Below are 21,784 nucleotides of genomic sequence, written 5' to 3'. Positions count from 1 at the left end.
CTTCTGTTCTCCTCCCTGTCTATTTTCAGAGCTGTTTCCAATGCGAGCTGTAAATCACTGGTTACATAAGCCTCCGTGAGTCCCTCCTTCTTTCTTTCTTTCTCTCCTTCTTCTTCTTATCTGTCTCTCTTTCCTATCTAAACATCCGGCTCTCTTAATCCATCTTCTCCCTGGAACTGCCCTCTCCTCGATATTTTACCCCCCATGTCTCTCTATCCATCTGTCCTACATCGCTAACTTTGGCATTCTTCCCCTGGTGCTGGTTAAATGAGTGTGGGAGGGAGAGCTCTCAATGATGCACGAAGTGTCCCCCCCCCCCCCAATTGATGAAGTCGACACCCCTCAGCTTTGCTGCTTTATGAATAATAAGTGAATGTACATCTGCAGTTGTCACATGAGAGTTGTGAGAGTCCAAGTCCATCTCTTTCTTATGAGTCGGCACAACAAATAAATCAGCTGCACGGAAACGCGTGCACGTGGTGTACGTAAATTTGTTTGTTATGGCATGTGAGTGTTTGACTGTGAGCATACATGCCACATTAAGTCCAGCGTGGTGGGAGAATACATATACACGGTGTAGTTATATGTATGTTGATGTGCGTGGGAGAGAAAAGTACAGGGCCGGTCCATGCTTTCGCAGGGCTCTGTTGCCAGAGCAACCGCCCTGAGAGCTGCTGGTGGTTGAGATATGTATGACGTGTAGTCTGATGAGAAAGCTGACAAGACGGAGGGGGAGGAGGGAGGGTAACGGGGGTCGAGGTGCTGAAGAAAGAGGGAGAGCTCACTGTTCAGGTGAGTTGATGTCTTCCAGGGGACCTCTGTTTATTCTGGAAGGATCCATGGAGCCCCACTGCGCCTGAGGCTTCTGCTCCAGGTGGTTCTTCAGTATCGACTTCTCTCCATCTGCATCGAAAACACATGGAGGCATCATGAAATACATGATAGGGCTTTGTCACATGGACTGTCATACTTCACACAGCTGAAGTAAGCTATACATGCACAGCACCTGAGAAATCACTTAAGGGACGTTTTCAAAAACCTTTGGTCCTGTTACCTCGGTCTGGACCCTCAAATGTAATCCAACCCAACATGATATCTGCATTCTGCTAATGTAGCAGGGGGATGCTGCAGATGATCAGGTCAAAACACACAATACACGCTGCAGAGTACAAACATCACTTTTGATGTTTGCATCTGGAGAGTATAGTGGAATGACCCCTTTCTTCCCACAGACTTTCCCCCCCAATTGTCCCAGATTTCCCAGCACATTCTGACCTGATTTCCTGATCACAGTGCTCCGTGCCCCAGTTGGACCTCTGAGCTTGCTGGACTGTTCTAGAGGCGACTAGTCCTCGTTTCATTTTGAAAGAAGCTTAACCTTGTAGCTCTGCGAGCTGTGTTAAAAGCACAGACGGATATTTTTACACCTCATTATGGATTCAGACACAGAATGTGTGTTCGCACCACAATGAAAGTATCAGGTGTGGAGTTTTTCTACCCACTGCCCAGGCAGCAGTGACAGTAGTGAAGTACTATTCTTTGCTGGAGTTTTTCTGCTAAACTTAAAATACATCTGCAGAAAATGTTGTTATTCCCAACGGCCTCCTCTCTTCCTTCTGTCTTTTTAGCTTTGCCTCTCCAGCATTATGTTGCATGCCTACCAGCTTGATACATTGTTAGCCTCTGAAGCAGTTTTCAGAGCTGCACTAACCTGATGACATTTTCATAAAAAGTCAAGACAAATGTCCAAGCCATGACATTTGTGAGGCGTTTTTCCTCTCATCCCCTCAGTTAAATGTCTAGTAAATATCAGAATGTGCCATATATTTGTTTTTTATTTGGTAGTTCGCCAAAACAAGCAATTTCCAGCGTGTCACCGGCTCTGGGAAATTATTATGACCAGTTTTTTACAACTTCCTGAACTTTATGGATAAATAAATGTGTAGGTTTAATCACGCAATTAATAATAAAAAAAAAGATCAATGATGGAAATAAATCCTTAGAAGTGAGTTATGGTGCTATCAGCAGGTTTTTAGTTGACCAGTATTTAGGGTTGACAGTGTTTGGATGTTGTACACTTACTGGTTCGAACAGTAAATCTCCACAGTCAAAAGGCCAATATTTACTGCAGTACAATCAATAACATAATCACCTCTCTTCTCAGTGTACAACCAAGACTCAGAGAAGCACCTTAACCATCGTGTGCTGGTGCTGTCTCGTGTCTTGTTTATTCATGAAAGCAGAGAGAGGGAGAGGGAGAGGGAGAGAGAGAGAGAGAGAGAGAGAGAGAGAGAGAGAGAGAGAGAGAGAGAGAGAGGTGTAGTATTGTTTCTCACCCTTTGAGAGTGAGCGTAATCGCTGTTGACACGGCCTTCTACTCTTTTAACAGCCACTCATTCACGGCCCCCAATACATTAAGACCAGCTCTTATGAATACTGATGACTACAGAGAGGAGCAGGCAATGATGATGATGATGAGGTTGATGAACTCTTCATCCTTCTCTCTTCAAGAGATGGTTATTAATAAGAGCATCTTAACAGCCCACAGACTGATGCGTTTCTCACTGTATCCATTTAAATATTTTTTATAGTCAGTCAGTCAGTCTGTGGCTCAATATAAAACAGCCTCATACGTGTAGACTGGGATTATCATATACATCAAGCACATGCAAGCACATAGGTGACATGTGGCAAATACAAACTGAAGCGGCACTATTTATTTCATTCTGTCCATTATACAGCTCCAGGCTTTTTGGATTTCTATGCAAATCTCACTACAGATACTGGATTATTTGACAATATTCACTTATTAAAATAAATAATTTCTCTGCTTTGTACCCGTTATGGAACACATGAGTAAAAAATAGTATATAATTACTTAATTTCATTAGTTTTAGATTATTCTCTACATTAAATGCTTTCCACAATAAATGTGTTTTCAGATTCTTCCCAAGGTTTACCTAGAGACAGTTGAGGTATCATGTTCTCATACCTGAACTGTTTAACACAGGTTTGTAAATATGATATAGAATCTGTTTAGTCATCAGACACTAATTTGTGGAAGACAGATTTCTGTTCTATAAAAATCTCTCCATAATTTCACATTTATATTTAGAGTCATATTTGTCTCTGTTCTCTTCTGACAGCATAACACAAACAAGGAAATCTTTGAAATCATCCAAAACTCTCATGACAAATAAAACTGTATTTATAGCAGGATAAATATAGAAAGGTCACAAATCTCACAGATGGCAACTCATTATTTACTAATTAAAATATTCCTGGCACCCGACGCTTTAACACTGAGCTGTTCCAACCAACAGCACAACAAGACATATTTTCATTTCAAATTTCTCCTTGTAAGGACGCCATCACATAATAACCCCCTCCTTTCCTCCCCTATCATTATGAAGCCAGACGGTATTTGGACTGAAACACGAGGGTGTGTGTGTGTGTGTGTGTGTGTGTGTGTGTGTGTGTGTGTTTCTGTGTGCACCTTTACAAAAGATGAGAGGCAAAGAAGAAGGAGAAACAGAAGGAAGCGGAGAACACACTGAAACACAAAGGCGCATTAGACACTGTCGCTGTGTGAATGTACTCATTAACTTCCATCAGCTCGTTGCGTAACTATGAACTTTCACAGATGAGAGGCTCCTCAAACAATTCCAACACACGCGGCTCCCAATCCGCAGAACGAAAGCAGCTGTTTTCCTCCTTTACCTTCTCCCTAACTCAGACGGATCCATTAGACACCCCCGAGAGCAGCTTTGTGCTGGCGTGTGCATCAGACGTGCTGGATCTGGCTGCTGTACATCGCCGCCGCCCTGTGTCTGTTAAAATGGTGCCTGATGCAACGCGATGCCGCTGCAGGGCTGTAACGATTCACTGATTCAATTTGAGGAAACCCGGCTTCATAATACAAGTTACAGCTGTGTCTATTCCAACAGCATGGATCAGACAGGAGTTGGGAGAACTGACACAGGAGGAAAGCAGATATCTTTATATTCCAGCAGCTGATAGTTTACTCCTTGTGTTGCCATATGCTTGTCGCCACCAATCATGGTTCACCTCAGCTGCTCCCTTCCTTTAAAAAAAACCCCTATTTTCTCAAACACATTGTTCAGCAGCAGCAAACAACATCCCACACAAAATAATTAGGTGCAAATTCAAGCGTGGACACACTCTTGGCTCGATAATGAAAGGTAAGTGAGTTGAAGACAGTATGTTTAGGACTTGCTGAGCGGCACTGGAGTATTCAGGTACTGTAGCTATAATCTAATGACTCATTCTAAGAGAGACTTGACTTTAGCTGCCGTGTCCCTTCTTCACCAGCAGCTGACAGGAGCTCCAGCCACTGAATCAACGTCAGGATTTTCCTTCAAGCTGCTGCTCTGAACAAAGCATTGAAATCCTTTATAAAGCCCCTGAATATGCAACCATAGTTCATACTTTGTGAAAAGTGAAGTGAATCACATTACTTTATAATCATACTGTCGTGCAATTATACTGAATTATGTACTGAAGAACTGATCTTGGTGTTTCTAGACTCCTGCAGTTTAGTTTACAGCCACCAGCAGCAGCACTGAGCAGCACAAACCAAGGAAGGGATGATTCACGGTCTTGGATTTTACATGGGTTGTATTGACTGCAATCTCGGAGCCCATCGGCCATCTTCTGATGACAAATTAGCCTCTGAGGGCAACGGACAATTATTTGGGGCTTCCAGTGTAGACAGTGAATATCCAGGCCAAGACTCCTTCCATTCGCTGCTCACTGTTCACAGTCTGACTAGTTTCATTTATCAAACCAGTTCTATACGTTTCTCCACACAAGACACAAACAGCAATACTTTTTGTAGGTGTTTCAGGTCCCGACAACATTTTGGCTAATCTCTATCAACAGCTAACTGCATATGAATGCTGATAAATTAAAAAGCAGATAGCCGAAGCATTTGGGTCAATGAGATCCGACTCTTTGCTCTCCACACAGACTCCGGGCAATCAAAGCCAACTCAAACGTGATTGGGCGAACTAGAAACGGAAACCAGAAGTCTTCTGGCCCCAAAATCTTGTCCCTCACCTACAGATTCTATATTCACATGCAGAGTATGTTTATTATATTGACTGTGATGGAAAGTACTGACAATTCATCATCATGTGTTTGTAACTTCAAACCCATCTTACATCACCATTGTTCCTCCTGATCATTCACTGTGAGTCAGGCTGTTTTCAGCATTTTCCAAGTAGGCCAAACAATTTTGAAATGGTTTGTGTTTTCTAATCCAGGTGCACATAGACAGAAATCAGCAGACCTATCTCTTAGAAAAACTGCCCACACACTGACTTGAAAAGAGGAAAAGGCCTCATCTGTGCAGACAATGTGACCAGAATGTTCACTTTTTAAAATAAATGGATTCTTCTTGCATCTGAAGTTGCTCCTTTACTGTCAGAGATCTGGTTATTTTTCAGGTAACAAACTTACTGAAGTAAAAGTTTCTGAAGATGCCGTCAGCTCTGAACTCCGCAGATCCTCTCTATTTTCTCTGGAGGAGGTGTATGTGTGAATGCAAATGTCTGAATGAGAGGTTCTGCAGTTTCTGCGGTCTTTCTCCGCCTGACCTCCTAGTATAAAGTCCGTAGAAATTCAGGAGAATTCAATGTGAGAACACAGCAGAGGATCCCTGCTGGATTCACTGCGAACGAGTGGGGGGTTGATGACGATTCTAACATGAGACAGAGACGCAAAAACTAAAAAAAACTAAAAGAGAACAAATATCTTCCGGTAAACGTTGAAGGTACCGACAAAGATGTCAAGAGAGTTTGTGGTGATAAGAGCTGATGACGGTGTCGGGGTGCTGTTGACATGATCACTTGATCTACGCAGCGGAGTTATTACGTCACTTCCTGCCTCTGCCTGCTGCACCCGGCTGCTCCACCTCTCGCCTGAATAATGCGGAGGATTCGTTGCTGTTGTGAACGCATCTGTGTCTTACCCGCAGGTCATGTCTGAAAACGGCTAAAGGGTCACTAACATGTAGCCTATCAGGACTGTGATGGATAGTGTTTAAGTTTCTGGATCAAGGACACTGTACCTGGACACGTGCAGTCAGTTTCTTACCTTTACCATCTGTGAAGTTGCGTATGCTGAGGATGTTGTTTGCGTCGGGGTAATGGTTCTGTTTGATGTAAGGAGTTTTCTCTGGGGTGTCCTGCAGCTGCATGGTCACTTCCTCCAACTCCTTGTCCAACTTTTTAAAAAGAAAAACAGAGAAATTATGATTTTAATTTGATGTGATTTTGATAGTCCAGTGATAACCTAACCTTAAAAATACTACAGTGTTATCAGAGAAATGAGACCCAGTGCTGTCTCAGTATGATCTACTATATGTTCAAACTGCTGCAGCCACTTCTCAACATTTCTAAATGCAGTGAACAAAGTGAAAGGCTGCTCTGTGCCAAATATACAATAACTTTACTTGGCTGAAAAAAGCTCCTCATTTGTCACCGTCATGAAAAAAGGACAACAGCAGTAATTCATCACAGAGATCTGATAGAAAGCCGATCTGACTACCAGGGGATTTTTTTCAAATGTCACTCAATGTCAGAACGAGTGAAGATTTCAAAGAAATGAATTAGAGAGAACATATATTCCTATAGAAAAGATTCCAATGATCTAGAGTCTCAAAGTGATGCTTTTAACAACTAAGATTTTAAACATATAATTTACTAACAATATGGAGAATATCTGCTATCTGGAAATGAACTGGCCATAGATGACTCAGGGTTTATAACTTTCTTAAATTCAGTGAAGTGAAACGATTTGCTCTCCCTTCTTTCTCTTGTTGAAACTGTGCTCAAATACTGAAATATAACTAAATATAACTGCTGCCCTATCTTTTAAAATGTAAAAGGTTCAACGTGTTGGTGCTCTCAGGCTCTGACCTCTGTTATCTTCATGCGCAGGCGGTGGTTATCAGTTTGAAGCCCGTCCAGTCGAGAAGTATTCGCCTGGTTGACGCTGGTGACCGAGGTGGAGGTCTTGGAATCTTCCTTCTTCTGGTTCTGGGTGAACTTTAACCTCCGGTTCTGGGTGGCTGCATCTGGGTTGGTTCTCATGGTGATAAACTGGAAGGGATTTATGAGTATTAGTCACAGCTGCACACTGGGATAAAATGACTAAAAAAAGCTACACATAAGTGTTTACGCTGCAATTTTTAGGATCCAGGGCTTAGTGAAGTGAGGTGTGTGAATGTGGCAATAATTAAAAACTGTTTTACTCTCACATACACAAACACACTGTCCTCTGTCACACAGAAACTGACCTTGGGAACAAACACCAGACAGAGCGTGATCGTGCTGCAGAAGATGATCACCAGCGCTACGATGCAGAACTGGACGTTGGGCTGGTCTCGGGTCAGGAAGGACACAGCGGCGCCGATGATGCACATGATGCCCACATTGTACACGCTCATCCCGATGTATTTGCTGTCATTGAGGGCGGGGATGCTCACGTTCCTGGTCTCCCATGCCAGGAAACAGCCAAACAACTGTCAGGGGAAAAGGAGATGAAGGAGTTTGCTAAGAATTTTGAGAAAAGATCAAAACTTTGACTCTGAACCAGTTTTCTCTGGGTTAACAATCAGCAGGACTGGTTAATCTCACTACTCAATAAACTATGCAGTCTTTCATTCTGCTGGTGGTAGATTAAATGGTGGTAGAACACATAAATAAGTAAAGTAGTAGAAAGTATGTGAGATTCTGAGAATGAAGTCACAATATTACTAGAAAAAAAAGTAATATATTTACAAGAATAAAGTTGTAATATTATGAGAGTACATTTGTTGTATCACAAGAATAAAATCATAATATCACAAGAATACAATTTTTATGAGAAAAAGATGTACATTTATGAGACTAAAGTTCAAATATCATGAGTATTAAGTCATAATATAATGATAATAAAGTCATAATATTAGTAGAATTTTAGGCTATGTGTCATATTAGATGGGGAATATCAGAGGATCAGTTTGTTGTCTACATTAAAATTGAGGAATGTGGTGCATTTTGTCAAGTTATACTTTAGCTTTCACAAACAGCAAAATACTTAATATTTTGGTTCATCAGCACCACTCAGCAGCAGGAGGAAATGTTTAGTGAAACTTCCGAGAGCACAGGTTCTCCTTGCTGTTATTTTTTCTTTATTCTGGTAATATTATTACTTTGTTTCTCATTGAATAGCGACATTCTTCTCGAAATCTCAGAATGTTTTATTCTTCATATGACCCTAATACTTTGCTTTATTATGTAGCACTCTTCGTTGTTCCTCATAAATACTAAAGAAGTTGTAGGGTTCACCATGTTTTGAGAAACACATCACATCAAACAAAAATCCACTTTGTGATATGATGAAGCCTAAAAGGTAAAACAATCTAAAGAGAGCAGTTTAAAGCGGCCTCAGGTTTCGTGCTTGTGGGATGTTTATTTAGCGAGAGTGAATTAATTGTTCAGCGGATCATTAGAGTTGCAGCAGCCGCCTGCTCAGCCTGCTGAATAATTCACGGTGTGCTGTGTAAGGTGGCACGCCTGCTTGTTCTAAAGTCTAAATGAGAGTTAGTGGAATGACGAGCAGCAGAATTAAAAGAGCAGTCATCAAGGATTAGTGCAGGTGTGTGAGCGGGTGCATGCCAATGTGAGGTAGGTGTGTGTGTGTGTGTGTGTGTGTGTGTGTGTGTGTGCATGTATTCATACGTGAGAGTGTCTGTGTGAGTTTGAAGCTTTAAAGCCTCTTTTTGCTGTGCTGTCCCTCTCTCTGTGCCTCATACAGATTTGGGCTCCTGTCGATTACTTCATACAAACATTTTCTACCCGCTGCTCTTCTTTGTTCCTGTTTTTACTATTTTACTTCAGAGCCCTTGGACTTGTTATCCAACAATTTACTTCTTCTTTCTTGCCGTCTTTAACAATTTGTTTTACTCACCATCCTCTGTATTCTCTCAATCTGCTTATGATATTTTCATGCTTTGTCCTGCTTCTTCTCCTTTGCCTCAAAATAAATGTAGTGAGGTTTGCATAATTTACAGTCGCTCCTGCACCACAGAGGCTTTAAAACACACCATGGTGGGGGGGGAATGGAAAATTCCTAAGGTAGTTACAGTTTGATTACAACCCTGTGTCTCACACACTGTGACAGGGACAAGCTTGCAGGGCTTGGGCCCCCTCTCCCCCATTTATCCTCTCAGTCCCTAAATGCCCTGGTGAACTGGATTCTTGGAATATAAATATTAATGATAATAATAAGCACATAAGTAAATATTCAGCATCTGCCTGCAGGACCAACTGTACGCGACTGATGAGCTCGGAAAATAATGAGCAATATATTCAAATGAAATCAGTGAACACGACCGTAAATCAGCAGCCCTGAATTATCAAGACTAATAATTCAATAAATGTCCATAATGATGGATAGAACACTTTTATAACAGTGTCTATATGCATACAATTTGCAGAAGAAAGATTAAACATTTTCTTCACCACTTCTCTTCTGTATAAGAGTCATCTCTCCTCTTTCCAGATCTTCATGGTAGAGAGAGCCTCTTGACTTAATATAGTCATTCTGATTCTCCGCACTGTGCTTTAATGTATCTGTTGTTTTTCTCTACTTCCTGTCCATAATGGTGGAGGGATCCCTCCTTGTGCAGTATTTTCCTCAGCCGAGTGAAGGTCAAACTAAAGAGATGGTGCAGATTGATTTGTGGTTTTGGGCTGTAAAAGTAAACTTGACCTAACTTGACACGAGAGTTTAATCCATCTTCTCATCTCACTCTCTGTAAAAACACAGTTCCCAAAATGTCAGACTAACTTTAAGTGGATTCGTCAGTGGCCTTGTTATGGCCCCATATAAAACTAAAAGGGCAACCCATTGTGACGTCACTCATTAGTTTTGGAACTGCTGTTTAAAAGCGCCATCTTGTTTTTTTATATATATATATATATATATATACACATCCCATATTTGGAGGGGGGTTGAGCCTGACTGAGAACTCGAGGACACTGCACGCCCACCTACATTGGATGGTACTAGCTGTCAATCACACAGTACCCATGACCCAATGCATGCCATGCTTTATTGTCTATTTTACTCTAAATGGGACCATTAGTTACAAAACGAACATCATGCTGTGTTGAAGAAGACTTGAAACAAGCGATTTAGACCATTTACTCGGTATGACAATGTTTACTGACGTTCTAAATCAAGTGGGAAGTATGATCTAGTAGTGGTAGTTGTAGTATTTTCTCATTGACTTCAGTAGAAACTGACTTATTTTTACAACCTTTGAAGTCGCCCTCTGGTGGTCATTTGAGAGAATACAGGTTTCAGGCACTTCAGCATTGGCTACACTTTGCAAAAAAGGAGTCCATTTTTAGAAACAGTCTCTGAGTGATTTAATTAGAAAATTTCTGACGTTAACGACTTCTGGGGGTTGTATCCAGAAAGACTGTACAGAGGGAAAAGATGGCCACCTCAAATGTCTCTGCACAGCCGTGTTATGATGAAGACTGTTAGTGTCGTTATTATATATCCATATGTTCATACCCATCTATTGGGAGGTGTTACTACAAGGAAGCTTATCTAAATTAGCGATAAATATCACGCACATTTATGATACTGCACATTTGTACAGTGCATTAATACAACAGTGTAGATGTGAGTACACCAAGAGATTTTGTGTTCTCTCCTCTCACCATTAGCAGTCCCTTGTAGGCATAGACGATGCCCAGCCAAATGGTCATGTGGGTGTTCTCACAGTGCTCCAAGAAGGGACGGATGGAGATGTCTCGACCTTCGGGATCCGGCTGGTGGAAAAACAAACACACAGACAGGAAGAGAAGTGAGTGAGGCACCTTTAAAAAAAATAAAATAAAACTCGCACAATTTAGACAGATGAACAAATACTCTGATGAAGGCACCAAATGTACGGTTGCAACGGAATAAGCCGCATTTCCCCGAGGAAAGATGAAACCAACAGAGGAAACCAGTAAATGAGCTCAAAAAGGAGGAAATGATAAGAAGGCCTATGAACTGTTCCCATGTTAGTTTTCTCCGTGCAGGTGTTCTAATTTCGCATTCAGGAACAAAAGCAGCACGTGGCCGTCCACCTGCCAGTCAGAATGAAGGGTGTCAGTGATCAAACATCCAGGTGTGTAATCACACTGCATCCCATCATGGCCACTGGGCTCGTCGACTGAAGTTAAATTAATCCGTGCTTAGGACGCTAATGGGCCCAACTAATGAAGCTTATGTATTAATGTGATTTACACCCCCCCCCCCCCTGCCCTTTTCTTTTTTCTGTCTCACTCGGTCTCCGTCATTTCTCTCCATCCTCCCTGATGTCGCTCCGTTTCTTTTGCTTTCCTTTTTTATTTCTCGTCTTTCATCGCCGCTGGAGGTTGGACGCTTAGCCATCGTGCTCCCTGGGTGTGTATGTGTGTGTCTTTTCAGACTAATGAGCAGCAGATGGTGTGCAACTGCGTCTACAGTAAGGGGTTTGTTTTGATGATATATAAATACTGTACAAACCAAGTTACATACAGTGCTGCAGTAAAATGTCTCTTCCACGTGTCATTTTCTCCATTCAACTCGCTTTAATGGAGATTGCAACTGTTCATGCTTTTCACTACGACCTTGATAGCTTCACATTAGTGGCTCTCTATAGGATGATCATTTAAAATGGGAAATTGGTGCTTTGAGAGCTACAGTGATTCACCTAACGGAGCGGAGCACAAATGGACCTGCACTCTATGATTTCTGGATATGCTTGAATTGCAGTGTGTGTATATGAATACATATAGGACCGTTTTCTTTCACACAGAGTTCCAAATCCTGCTCGCACTCGTCATCTTTCAACATTCAATTCTGCAAAGGATTACATATGTAGTTATACATCATACAGGGTTTGGAAAAAGACACAGCAACAATGTAGCAGACGGAAACACCCCCTCCCCTCTCGAACAACTCAGATGTAGAGTCCGAAAATCTACAGAACCTCCGATGATGTCTCAAAACAGTCCCACGTTGAGCAGCTAGGATTGCTCCAGTGGCAGAGAGTTTACACACTGACGTTAAAGCACTCTTGTAAGCTCCTGTAAGAGTTCCCTTTGCAACCACGTGGCTCGTGTCACTCAGATCGGTGAGTATTTCCGGACTAGAGTATAAGATCCTTGTTAAGTTTCAGTGACGAGCTGGTAGAAGTGAGTTTCTGCCTTAAAAGCCGTGACGTTGGTGGAAAGACAGAAAAGTGGGGCAGGAGATGACGCACAGATGGGCTATTTTTTATTTATTCATTTTTTTAACAGAGAACCATAATTAGCCAACACAGTAGAGGAAAAGAAAAGACTCAAGCAGGACATTTTCTCATATACCTAAAGGTAATTTCCTCATGAGAAATATCTTTGAAAACAATTTTTTAAATCTAAGTAATGTGTTGGGACTGAGGAGGAGACGATCAGGAGTTATATAAGAGATGCCCTTTTCACAAATTCTCTGAGCAGTAGCCGGTGACAGGAAATCCTCTCTGCTCAAGTGATAGTTTTATTTTATTTTTGTGTCAATGACGACAATCACTTTGCAAACTACTGGTCACGTTGGACTCCAGTAGCTCGTTTAAAACAGACCTAGTAATATTTCTGTAGCACTTTCAAGAAGTCTGAATTGAACACCATCACACAAGAATAAATAGATGTTCAGAGAGAAATTAAACGAACACTGTTTCTTTGCGTTTTGTTATATTCTCTTTTGTATAGAGAAATGTGTGCAGAATGTGAATCAATTTGAGGTTGTTGAGGAGATTCTTCTCCTCGTGTCAGATCAGTCAAAGTCTCTGTCTCTCTACAGTATGAATTGAAATGAAATTGATGAGGACATTTAATGGGGGATTCAATTGTGAGAGAAGGGGATGAGTGTCAGCTTCGATCCATCACTCGTGGAGCCTGTGAGAAAACTATCAACTTTCTTCTCATGGTATCATTAAGAATCTAGCTCTATATTCCAAAAAGTAGATTTCTATTTTTACCTACACCAAGGAGGCAATGTGTTCAGCCCTGTCCGTTTTTTGGATGGTTGGTTTGTTAGTTTGCATCCAACAAATCCATAATGGGCCCGGCTCATCAGCTCTTCTCTCCTGTATAAACTCACTGAGTCATCTGCATCGTCATCATTTTGGTACATTTACAATTTCTGCTTGATCAACCTCTTATTGAAACAACCACGCTGTAAGAAGTTCCACTTCTTGCAAATCATTTGGTTCATTCAGTACGAGAGACACATTCTGCTTGAGCGCTCTTTGCATTCAAGCTCCAAGCAAACTTATGTCACTAACAACAAAATGATAAGACAAAATGAGATATAATGCTTATTAGGCGCTGAGCTCTATCACAACATAGCAGACATGAGTTCTCGCATTATGGAAAGGGGAGCTGTCTGGGGAGTTGCCAGGCAACAGGGCTGTAGGCGGCAGGCAGCCCCAAAGCGGCGGTGATGGCAGTAAAAGTGCCGGTTCACTGTCATTTTTCACAGCATTAGCCCTCTAACGGGATCACTCTGGGAGAGCTGGAGCGGGCACAGCACACTGGCAGATTGTCTATGGAGAGATGGCGCTAGATGAGGCGATAAAGGGAGTGATGGAGGGAAGAGGGAGAAAGAAATGGAGGGTGGGATGGAGAGAAGATAGGAGCAAGAAGTGTGGATTTGAAGAAGGAAGCTGAAATGAATAAAGCAATGAAGGGATAGTGGGATAGATGGAAGGGAGGTAGTAATGACGACACGGTGAGGTAAGAGAAATAGATGCTGTCGATACAGTTTCCTCGAAGAGACATGAGAAGAATAACTTGAAGGAATAAATTCTAAAAAGGAGAAATAAGGAGAGAGCAGTAGGGACAGTGAGATCATATTTACAATATAATACATCACAAAGAGCGATGGAGAGGTAAAGGTAAAGATGAGCAACGAGCGGACAATAAACTCCAGATATCTGACTATCAGATGTGTTTTTTTAAACAGAGCTGCTGTGTGATCAATATGGATGTTGAGAGAAACACACTCTTTGGTTCACAAAGGTAGGAACAGAATAAAGATTATTGTTTTTCCTCTTTCACTGCGCTCATTTTAGTCCCTTCACGATACAGGATTTATAAAAAGTGACTGGAGAGCTGGCTCCTGAAAAACCGAATAACAATCTGTATTTTCCTGTCAATAACGTCCATGTTTGATTATTTAGTCGACTGGGGTTGATTCTTTGAGGAAGTAACAAAGATCATGAACAGGGTGCAGTTACTAAGTATTACCATTCAACAATGTACAAACCTGTACACAAAACTAAAACTACAGCCATGGATGTGTTTGCTGTGATGGATAACATGGCTACCAGCCTCTACAAGTTGATATTTTATACTGTTCTAAATTAATCAGAAACCATGGGGTGCCTGGAGGGAAACACTTTCAAAAAACTTAAGATGTATGATGTTTTTCTTTTGGACAATTATTGCAGTAAGATTTGTGCTACAGATGCCTGTTTTCCCTTGACTCCACAACCACAGCTACCGGGGCTTGTTTCTGGATATGGATCTTGCTCTGACTACACGATGGCCTCTGGACTGGTCGAGATAAACCTACAAGTGAGGGAGGAAATGGAGAGCTCACTCATTGTCACCTGCAGCTACTTCACACAGAGGTGTGTGTGTGTGTAATTTTTCGTATGTCTTTGTGAGGACCATTTTGAGCATAGACTTTACAGAGTGAGGACATTTTGGTCGGTTCTCACTTTTTTGGTTTTAGTGCTAGGGTTAGAATTAGATTTAGGGTAAGGATTAAGGGACAGAAGTTAAGGTTAGGGTAAGTGGACGAGGCAGGGGGTCAGGATGTGGTATCAAAAAAGAGAATATGCATACATGTTAGTTCATATATGAGGGTTAGGCATTTAGTTTCGATGATTGAGGTCAGGGTAAGAGGCGTGGGAATGTATTTGGTCAATTTGAGTCCTCACTAAGATAGAAGAGTGTGTACGTGTGTGTGAGAATATGTCCCTGTGGGTGACAATGCGTGCACATTCTTTGAGCAAACATATGAAAGGTGGCTGACCTTTGTCTGTGTGTGTGTGTGTGTGTGTGTGTGTGTGTGTGTGTGTGTGTGTGTGTGTGTGTGTGTGTGTGTGTGCGCGCGCGTGTGTGTGCGTGCGTACAGAGAAAAGCTATCAGGCAGACTCTGACAGAAACACTTCATCACACACTTGCAATTACAACACAGGATATTCGACGATGGTGAAACAGAGAAATTGTGGGTGGAGCTTTGGGATTATGGCAGAAATTTATTTCAAAAAAGCATCACAAATGACAGAGGAAAAGTCGTAGAGGAAATTCCAGGGGGCGAGAAAATGGGAACGACAGAAAAAAAAAGTCTAGAATAGATTTGTGTTTGTCCTCTGGGAAGATTGTCAAAGTTTTATCATAAAAACACTGCATACAATTACTGTGTTGTGACTCCAGGGATTAAATGATTTACATTTATGTATGCTGAGGCCATTTTAAAATCTCTCTCAGAACAGAAAGCAACATCATATGTTGTGTATTTCCTAAAACGTAACAAATTTGGATTTTCTGATTAGTGATTGGAAATCTGCTAAATGTCAGCGGGTGTCGTCGTGTTTGGTTGATGCACAGGGCAGCGCTGCCAACTGTTCGCCTGGGCACGGAGACAGGGAGATGCACACTGATACAGTGTTGTCTAATGGAGATGTCGCAAACACAAACACATTTTCCTCTGTAGCACCAACTGTTTTCATATGTGCAAATGAAGACATTTTTAGGGTTTTTTCGTGTGCCACTTGCCGCCTTTCTCTGCCGTTTTAAAGCAATTACTGTCATTCAAACAAACTAAATTAAAGTTCTGACAAAAAATAACACTATGTAAAATCTTCCTAGTTGGAAGTGCTTTTGGAAGAGACCCAAAAGTTTCATAACGCCACAAATTGGGGACACCAGGAGATGCGACTGTAGCTTGCAGAGTTATAAATATGGAGGAATTTACGGAATGAATAAGGTGTTGAAAAGCCATGATAGGAGATTAGGGGAGTGGCAGGATAATAGGGCAAAGAGATGGGAGGGATGAAAAACATCCTGGTGCCACCGCGACTTGTAGGAAACCATCTGAAAAGCAGCGAGCACCGTTTCCACAGGCCTTCTATCAAATTCTAAAACAGCAGTAATGGCCTTTAGACAAGCACATAGGAGAAATGCATGGAGGGTGATTCGTTCAGCTGTTTGGACAGGGGAAGGTGAGGAGTTCATATCCATGACCCAGACATCAACCTTAAATCTAATTCTAAAGATAAAGATCGAATGTCTCATCCTGACATAAACAAACCCTTGATCACAATCTAGCTAACTCTTTTAGTTCTTGCTTTGGTTGTCTGGAATAATTGCTGTGCTTTTTCGTGTGCTTCCTATAAACTCTTTGTGTTTGTCCTATTTTCAGGTAATGCCAACCAGATTATTTGCTATTCTTATTCTTAATGACTGGATGTGCTGTAGAGAAAATAAATGAGGAAGAAAATAATCCAGTAGTTGGAGGAAGTGAGGGAGGGGTGTGAGAGGGGGAGTTGAGGGAGGAGGGTGTGTGTTTGTGGGGGGGGGTTGAATGGTGTGCCCCCGGCCGAGGTTGACCTACATGCAGAAGGGCCATGGTGGCAGGGCAACAAGATGCCGCTGGCACTCCAAGCCATGTGGGTCTCCCTCCCGCCATCCCATATAACAGTACATGTGTGTGTGTATTTGTGTGTACGCGGGCGCCTGTGTGTGTTTTACTGTAGTGTCCTCGTCACACCGGATGGGTGACCAGGATATTCCACTCCAGTGCATCTTCACAGATATTATTCTGGCTCACTTAAGAGTGAGAGGACGAGGCAGAGCCGGAAAGAAAAGAGAAAACACTGAGATAAGATCATGAAAATAAAACCTAATGAAAAACATTGTTTCTGTTCTTTCGTCCGCACATAGAAGCTCTTCTAAATCTTTCCATTTTTAATCTTTAATAAACAACAGAATTCACTCATCACCATACAGTTTCCATCCCTCTTTAGACAGATTCCTCCCCCTCCTCTCCCCTTCCTCCCTAATGATGATAAAATGATCTCTTTACTCGAATGTGTCTGTCTGCATTTAAATACTTCTTCTCTCTTGCCTGTTTGAGCATCCCCCCCCCCTCTCTTTTATTCATTTTTTCATACAAGCCTGTAATCCCATTTGAGAACTAATCCTTATGATAGAACCATGGCCCAAAGACCTTCTAAACACCAGTGGGTCAAATTGTCAGTGGCATGATAAAATTACTCTCTTCTCTGCAAGAAACGGAAACAATAATGTTTCGACAAAGAACAGATTCCATGTTGTTCACATATCTGGGAGAACTACCAGTACGCGAGGACTGGAAACAAACTGTGCATGTTTGGCATAAGGATGAGAAGACAAAACACGAGTAGTTTGTGTGTGTTTTTGATCACCTTCGTCGTTATTTCCAGTGCTGTTACATGTAGATTGAGTGACAGATGCAATTCAAGTGCAATCAGTAAAAATATGGAGAAATGTGAAGAAACTGTACAAGACACAGGAAATGTTGGCAGGTCAAGTTTTTAAATTGAAAGGAGCCCATGACGGAGAAATACAAAATCTTTTTTTCCGGCGAGGTGCTTGTAACATTACTTCAAAAGAAACTTCAAAGTAGTGGACACGCACGCACACACACACACACAGAAGACATAAAGACATTTGAGCAAGCACTAAGAAACAGACAAGTGCTCACAAACTTATTCACTCATTTACACATTCTCACAAAATTACAGCATAACTGCACACACACAACTACACAAAGCTGCATTCTAATGTAATATGCAGTTAGTGAGATACACACACACACACACACACACACACACACACACACACACACACACACACACACACACACACACACACACACACACACACACACACACACACACACACACACACACACACACACACACACACTTCCCAGGCTCCAGCAGGGAGCTGCCTTAACTGATTTATTAAGAACTAAACGCGTCATTAGTGTAAGCAGCTAACCCTGAACATTGGGCTCATTAGAATATGCAAATACTGTGGTAAAGCCCGGCAACTGCTTCTATGGCTCCTATTCTTTAACATAACTCCCTGTTATAAGACTCGCTTTCATCATAGTACCCATCTGCACACTGCCTGTAGCTTAGGGCCGTATGTTAGGTGTAACTGTAACAGCCTTATGTCATTGCTACAGAAGCTGTGGGGGAGGTGGCTCCATCGTTATGATAGTTTGTACAGTGCAGGGGATGCGGTTTATTTGTAAGGAGGAGGACTGACAGCACAGAGATACAGCATGATACTGCTGGGAGGACTGTTCTTCAGAGGGTAGGGTGGCACATTGCAGTAAAGGTGGAGAGCAACTTTTTCCTCTGGGTTCCACAGCTATGGATGACATTGGATGTACGAATATGAAAGTCACAGACTGTCAATTAGTCTAAATGTGCCCATGTTTTGGTCATTTGCAGTTTCATCCTTTTAATTTGGGGTAGAATAGGTTTCCATACTGTGATGGTTTGCCTCATACTGTACAATCCTGCAGCTCCTCTCCCTCTGTTTGAAACGCTCCATTAGAGCTTTGTAATGGAACAAGACCATACTTGTGTCAACCACCATCTGTTAGAAACGCCTAACATGCAGACTTCACTAAATTGGTTTTTGCTCAGTTGTCACAGTCTCAGTCAAGATACTTTCTTTTGCCCAACTAGGGTTTTATCTGTCTGAAGAAATACAGCAGAGCTCAGGGTTTTCATCAAGCTGTTGGAATCATAATGACCAAACACCTCTTCAATGATTTGACTGCTAGTGATGTTTTATTTGTTTTACTAGCACTACACTTGTACAGCTGAGTTTTGTATTATATGTATGTATTATACGCATTTCTATGAAGATAAACATTTCTGTGGTAAGATTCACTTCAGTCTCGATTTATTCAAAACTATTCATACCACTGCCAAGGTCAAAGTCTGCCAAAGTCCACTTAAATCCCCCCCCCAAAAAACACAGTCATGGATATCAGTCCCCTGAATATGTATATTTCTTTCCTCAAGATCCATAATTTATAGGAAATTGGTGAGAATATCAAAAAATGCATATGAGGAAAAATAAATCCTGGCTCCATGTCAAAATTCAGTCGGTTCAAAGTCAGTCTACATTTTCCACACACATGCCCCTCCCCACTAAACAGGGAAAATCAGACCATCCCGTCAATGCAGACACACTCCCTTTAACACCCGGGTGTCATTCTTTATCTGAAGGGCCATAATAAGGATTTGTAGCTTTGAAGAAGCTCATAAATCCTGGTTGATTCAGTGACAAATGGGAAGAACCAAGGACTGAGGATAAGCCATCAGATATGACAAGTTACTCTCACATATCCCCTCACCCTCAGGTATCGCTGCTCTTCTTTCTCTATCTTTCTGACTCTCATTTCCCTTCCAGCTATCTCTCTTTTAGCAGCTTCTGGTGCTTAAATCTGGCCTCATTCTGGCCAGACAGGCCCGTTGTTCAAAACCACATCCGCAGGAGGACAAACACTCCAATTCAGGTCACATGGACGCTTAGTGTTGCAAGGTATAACACGCAAGCAGTTCATATTTGATTCTAAAACTCACACCTCTCTTTGCCCTCTGCCAATAGAGCTGATAAACAGAATATACCTCATTTTAATCACAAACTTTCTGCTCCGGCTCCCGATTGAAGGGCTGCGGATGACATTCATTGATGACCTTTTCCCTCCTCTCATTTAATGGCTCCTCTTGCTACAGTCCTCTTCAACCCATTCTTATTTCATCCCGCACTTTTCTCCTCCAGGTGATTATTTTTGATTCGGTTCAATACCAGAACAGCTTTTGGTATCACTGCCCTTTATGTGAACCAGCGGTCGCAATTATGAACCCACAATACACCGAGATAAAAGCCCAGCCTCATTATGTCAGCAATAACCATTTCTCATTTTTACCTGCTTCACCACATTTCCCATCATCCTTTGTCAAACAAACGTGTGCCAGAAAGTGGCCAGGAAATAATTGCCATTGTTCTGCGTTGATTCCCCCCCCCCTGCCTGCCTGCCTGTTTACACAGTGTGATACAAAACCATCCTATAATATCATATAATATCTTCCTCAGGAAATTACCGGAAATTATCTGCCGTGTTAAACATTGATTGAACAAGCAGACCTACTCTACTCAAAGCTGCCATGAGTGAGTGTAATATGTTGGCAGAATGAATTAATTTGCTTGCAGATACTTCCCGCTCCAGTACCTCATAACATCAAATGCAAGAGTGATCAAACACAATAAGGGTGAAGACGATAAATGACCGATTCCAGCCTTCGCATACGCTCGTTTATCTTATTCTATATTTAGAAGGAGACAATTGGTCAGTGGGGAATCCCCAACAGGCATTTCCCAGTTAGAAAAAGCAAACAACCTAACAACATTATTCTCCGGCAACCCACTGTCATCATGATATTTGATTATCCATTTGCATATGGACAGTAATTGGAATCCCTGTACTTCCAGAAGAGGGAAACCACACTATCCTCTTTTGAGGAATACATCTCTGTGTCTTTTTCGCTCTACCTTTCCGTCTGTCCCTGCAAACCGAGATCAGTAATTAAGTCCTTTGAGGCCCCCGAGTTGCCATGAGCCCTGTGTTGTGGCTGCTTAATTGGCTGTGTTATTCACAAGCGACCACTGTGTACTGTTCTGTGTTAGTGCGACAGACCTCTGAGTGCTGCTCGTCTATTTTTCCAAGGGAGTAGATGGCAATGTTTATCCTGGCCGCAATTTCGCATCCTACTCTAAGCAGATGAAGTTGTGTTTCTTTAATGGAAGCGGTGCCTTCTACAGCCCGAACCTTTCTTTTTTGTTATTACATATCTCCCTCGTTCTCTCTCTATACTATTGTCATATTTACAATTATATCATCTGCCTCCCCCCCTGCTCTCCAGTCTTCCAGTGTTTCAACTTCATTTCAGTTTCATCCATTTCTTTAGCTCTTCCTGTAAATTGTCAATTTAAACCAGTCATTTTATTTTTTCATCATATACACTCTCAAATCCTACTTTTATTTTACTTTGAAAATCTGCCAGATGGCATAGTTTTGATTCTAGTGCACCTTCACCCACTTTCAGGATGTTGACACGACTCTGACATGAAGTAGATGAAAACCTTTTGTATCAACAATGTTTTACCTATGTATGTCTAATACATTTCTTTTTGTCAAGATATCTTTGTGAGTACTTTAAATTAAACAAGATTTTAAAATGAAGCGCAAATTTTATTTTCAACTTAAATTGTGTTAAAATAAATCTTAACTTTGACGCGTGTGTGATCCTTGTCATCTTCCAGCTAAGTTGTGCCAAGACCCCGCTTCTTAGAATGGATATTTTCTGCAGTGCTTCACAAGCTTAAATAGTGTATGGAAGGGAATAGGGGCAGAAAGCATATTTCGACTTTCTCCTCTGCAGCCCCCCCCATTAGCTGACCTCTGCTACAGGACTTAACTGTTTGTAAAGATATTCCATACTTCAAAAAGGTCAAATTACTGCACATGTTTTTTTCTGTAATTAAGTTATATTATCGTGATACAAGTTAAGTGGGAAAACCTTCGTCAACCTTAACTGCTCACTTGTTTTGAT

General features: G+C 41.6%; 1 protein-coding gene across 2 annotated transcripts in view; it reads right to left on the bottom strand.

Moving 5' to 3' along the window:
* gabbr2 (gamma-aminobutyric acid (GABA) B receptor, 2) overlaps positions 1-21,784 on the bottom strand; it is a 175,835-nt gene that overhangs the window by 3,352 nt on the left and 150,699 nt on the right. For both annotated transcript variants that reach the window (XM_034599597.1, XM_034599596.1), the window contains 5 exons: positions 10,743-10,853; positions 7,322-7,546; positions 6,942-7,124; positions 6,118-6,247; positions 786-903 (listed from right to left, as the gene is read on the bottom strand). In XM_034599597.1, coding sequence (XP_034455488.1) covers positions 786-903; positions 6,118-6,247; positions 6,942-7,124; positions 7,322-7,546; positions 10,743-10,853 — 767 coding nt within the window. The remainder of the gene's footprint in view (positions 1-785; positions 904-6,117; positions 6,248-6,941; positions 7,125-7,321; positions 7,547-10,742; positions 10,854-21,784) is intronic.

This window comes from Hippoglossus hippoglossus, chromosome 11 (genome assembly GCF_009819705.1).
Source record: "Hippoglossus hippoglossus isolate fHipHip1 chromosome 11, fHipHip1.pri, whole genome shotgun sequence".
NCBI lineage: Eukaryota > Metazoa > Chordata > Actinopteri > Pleuronectiformes > Pleuronectidae > Hippoglossus > Hippoglossus hippoglossus.
Note: the sequence above shows the minus strand (reverse complement) of the source record. Positions and strands in the feature narration are given on the sequence as shown.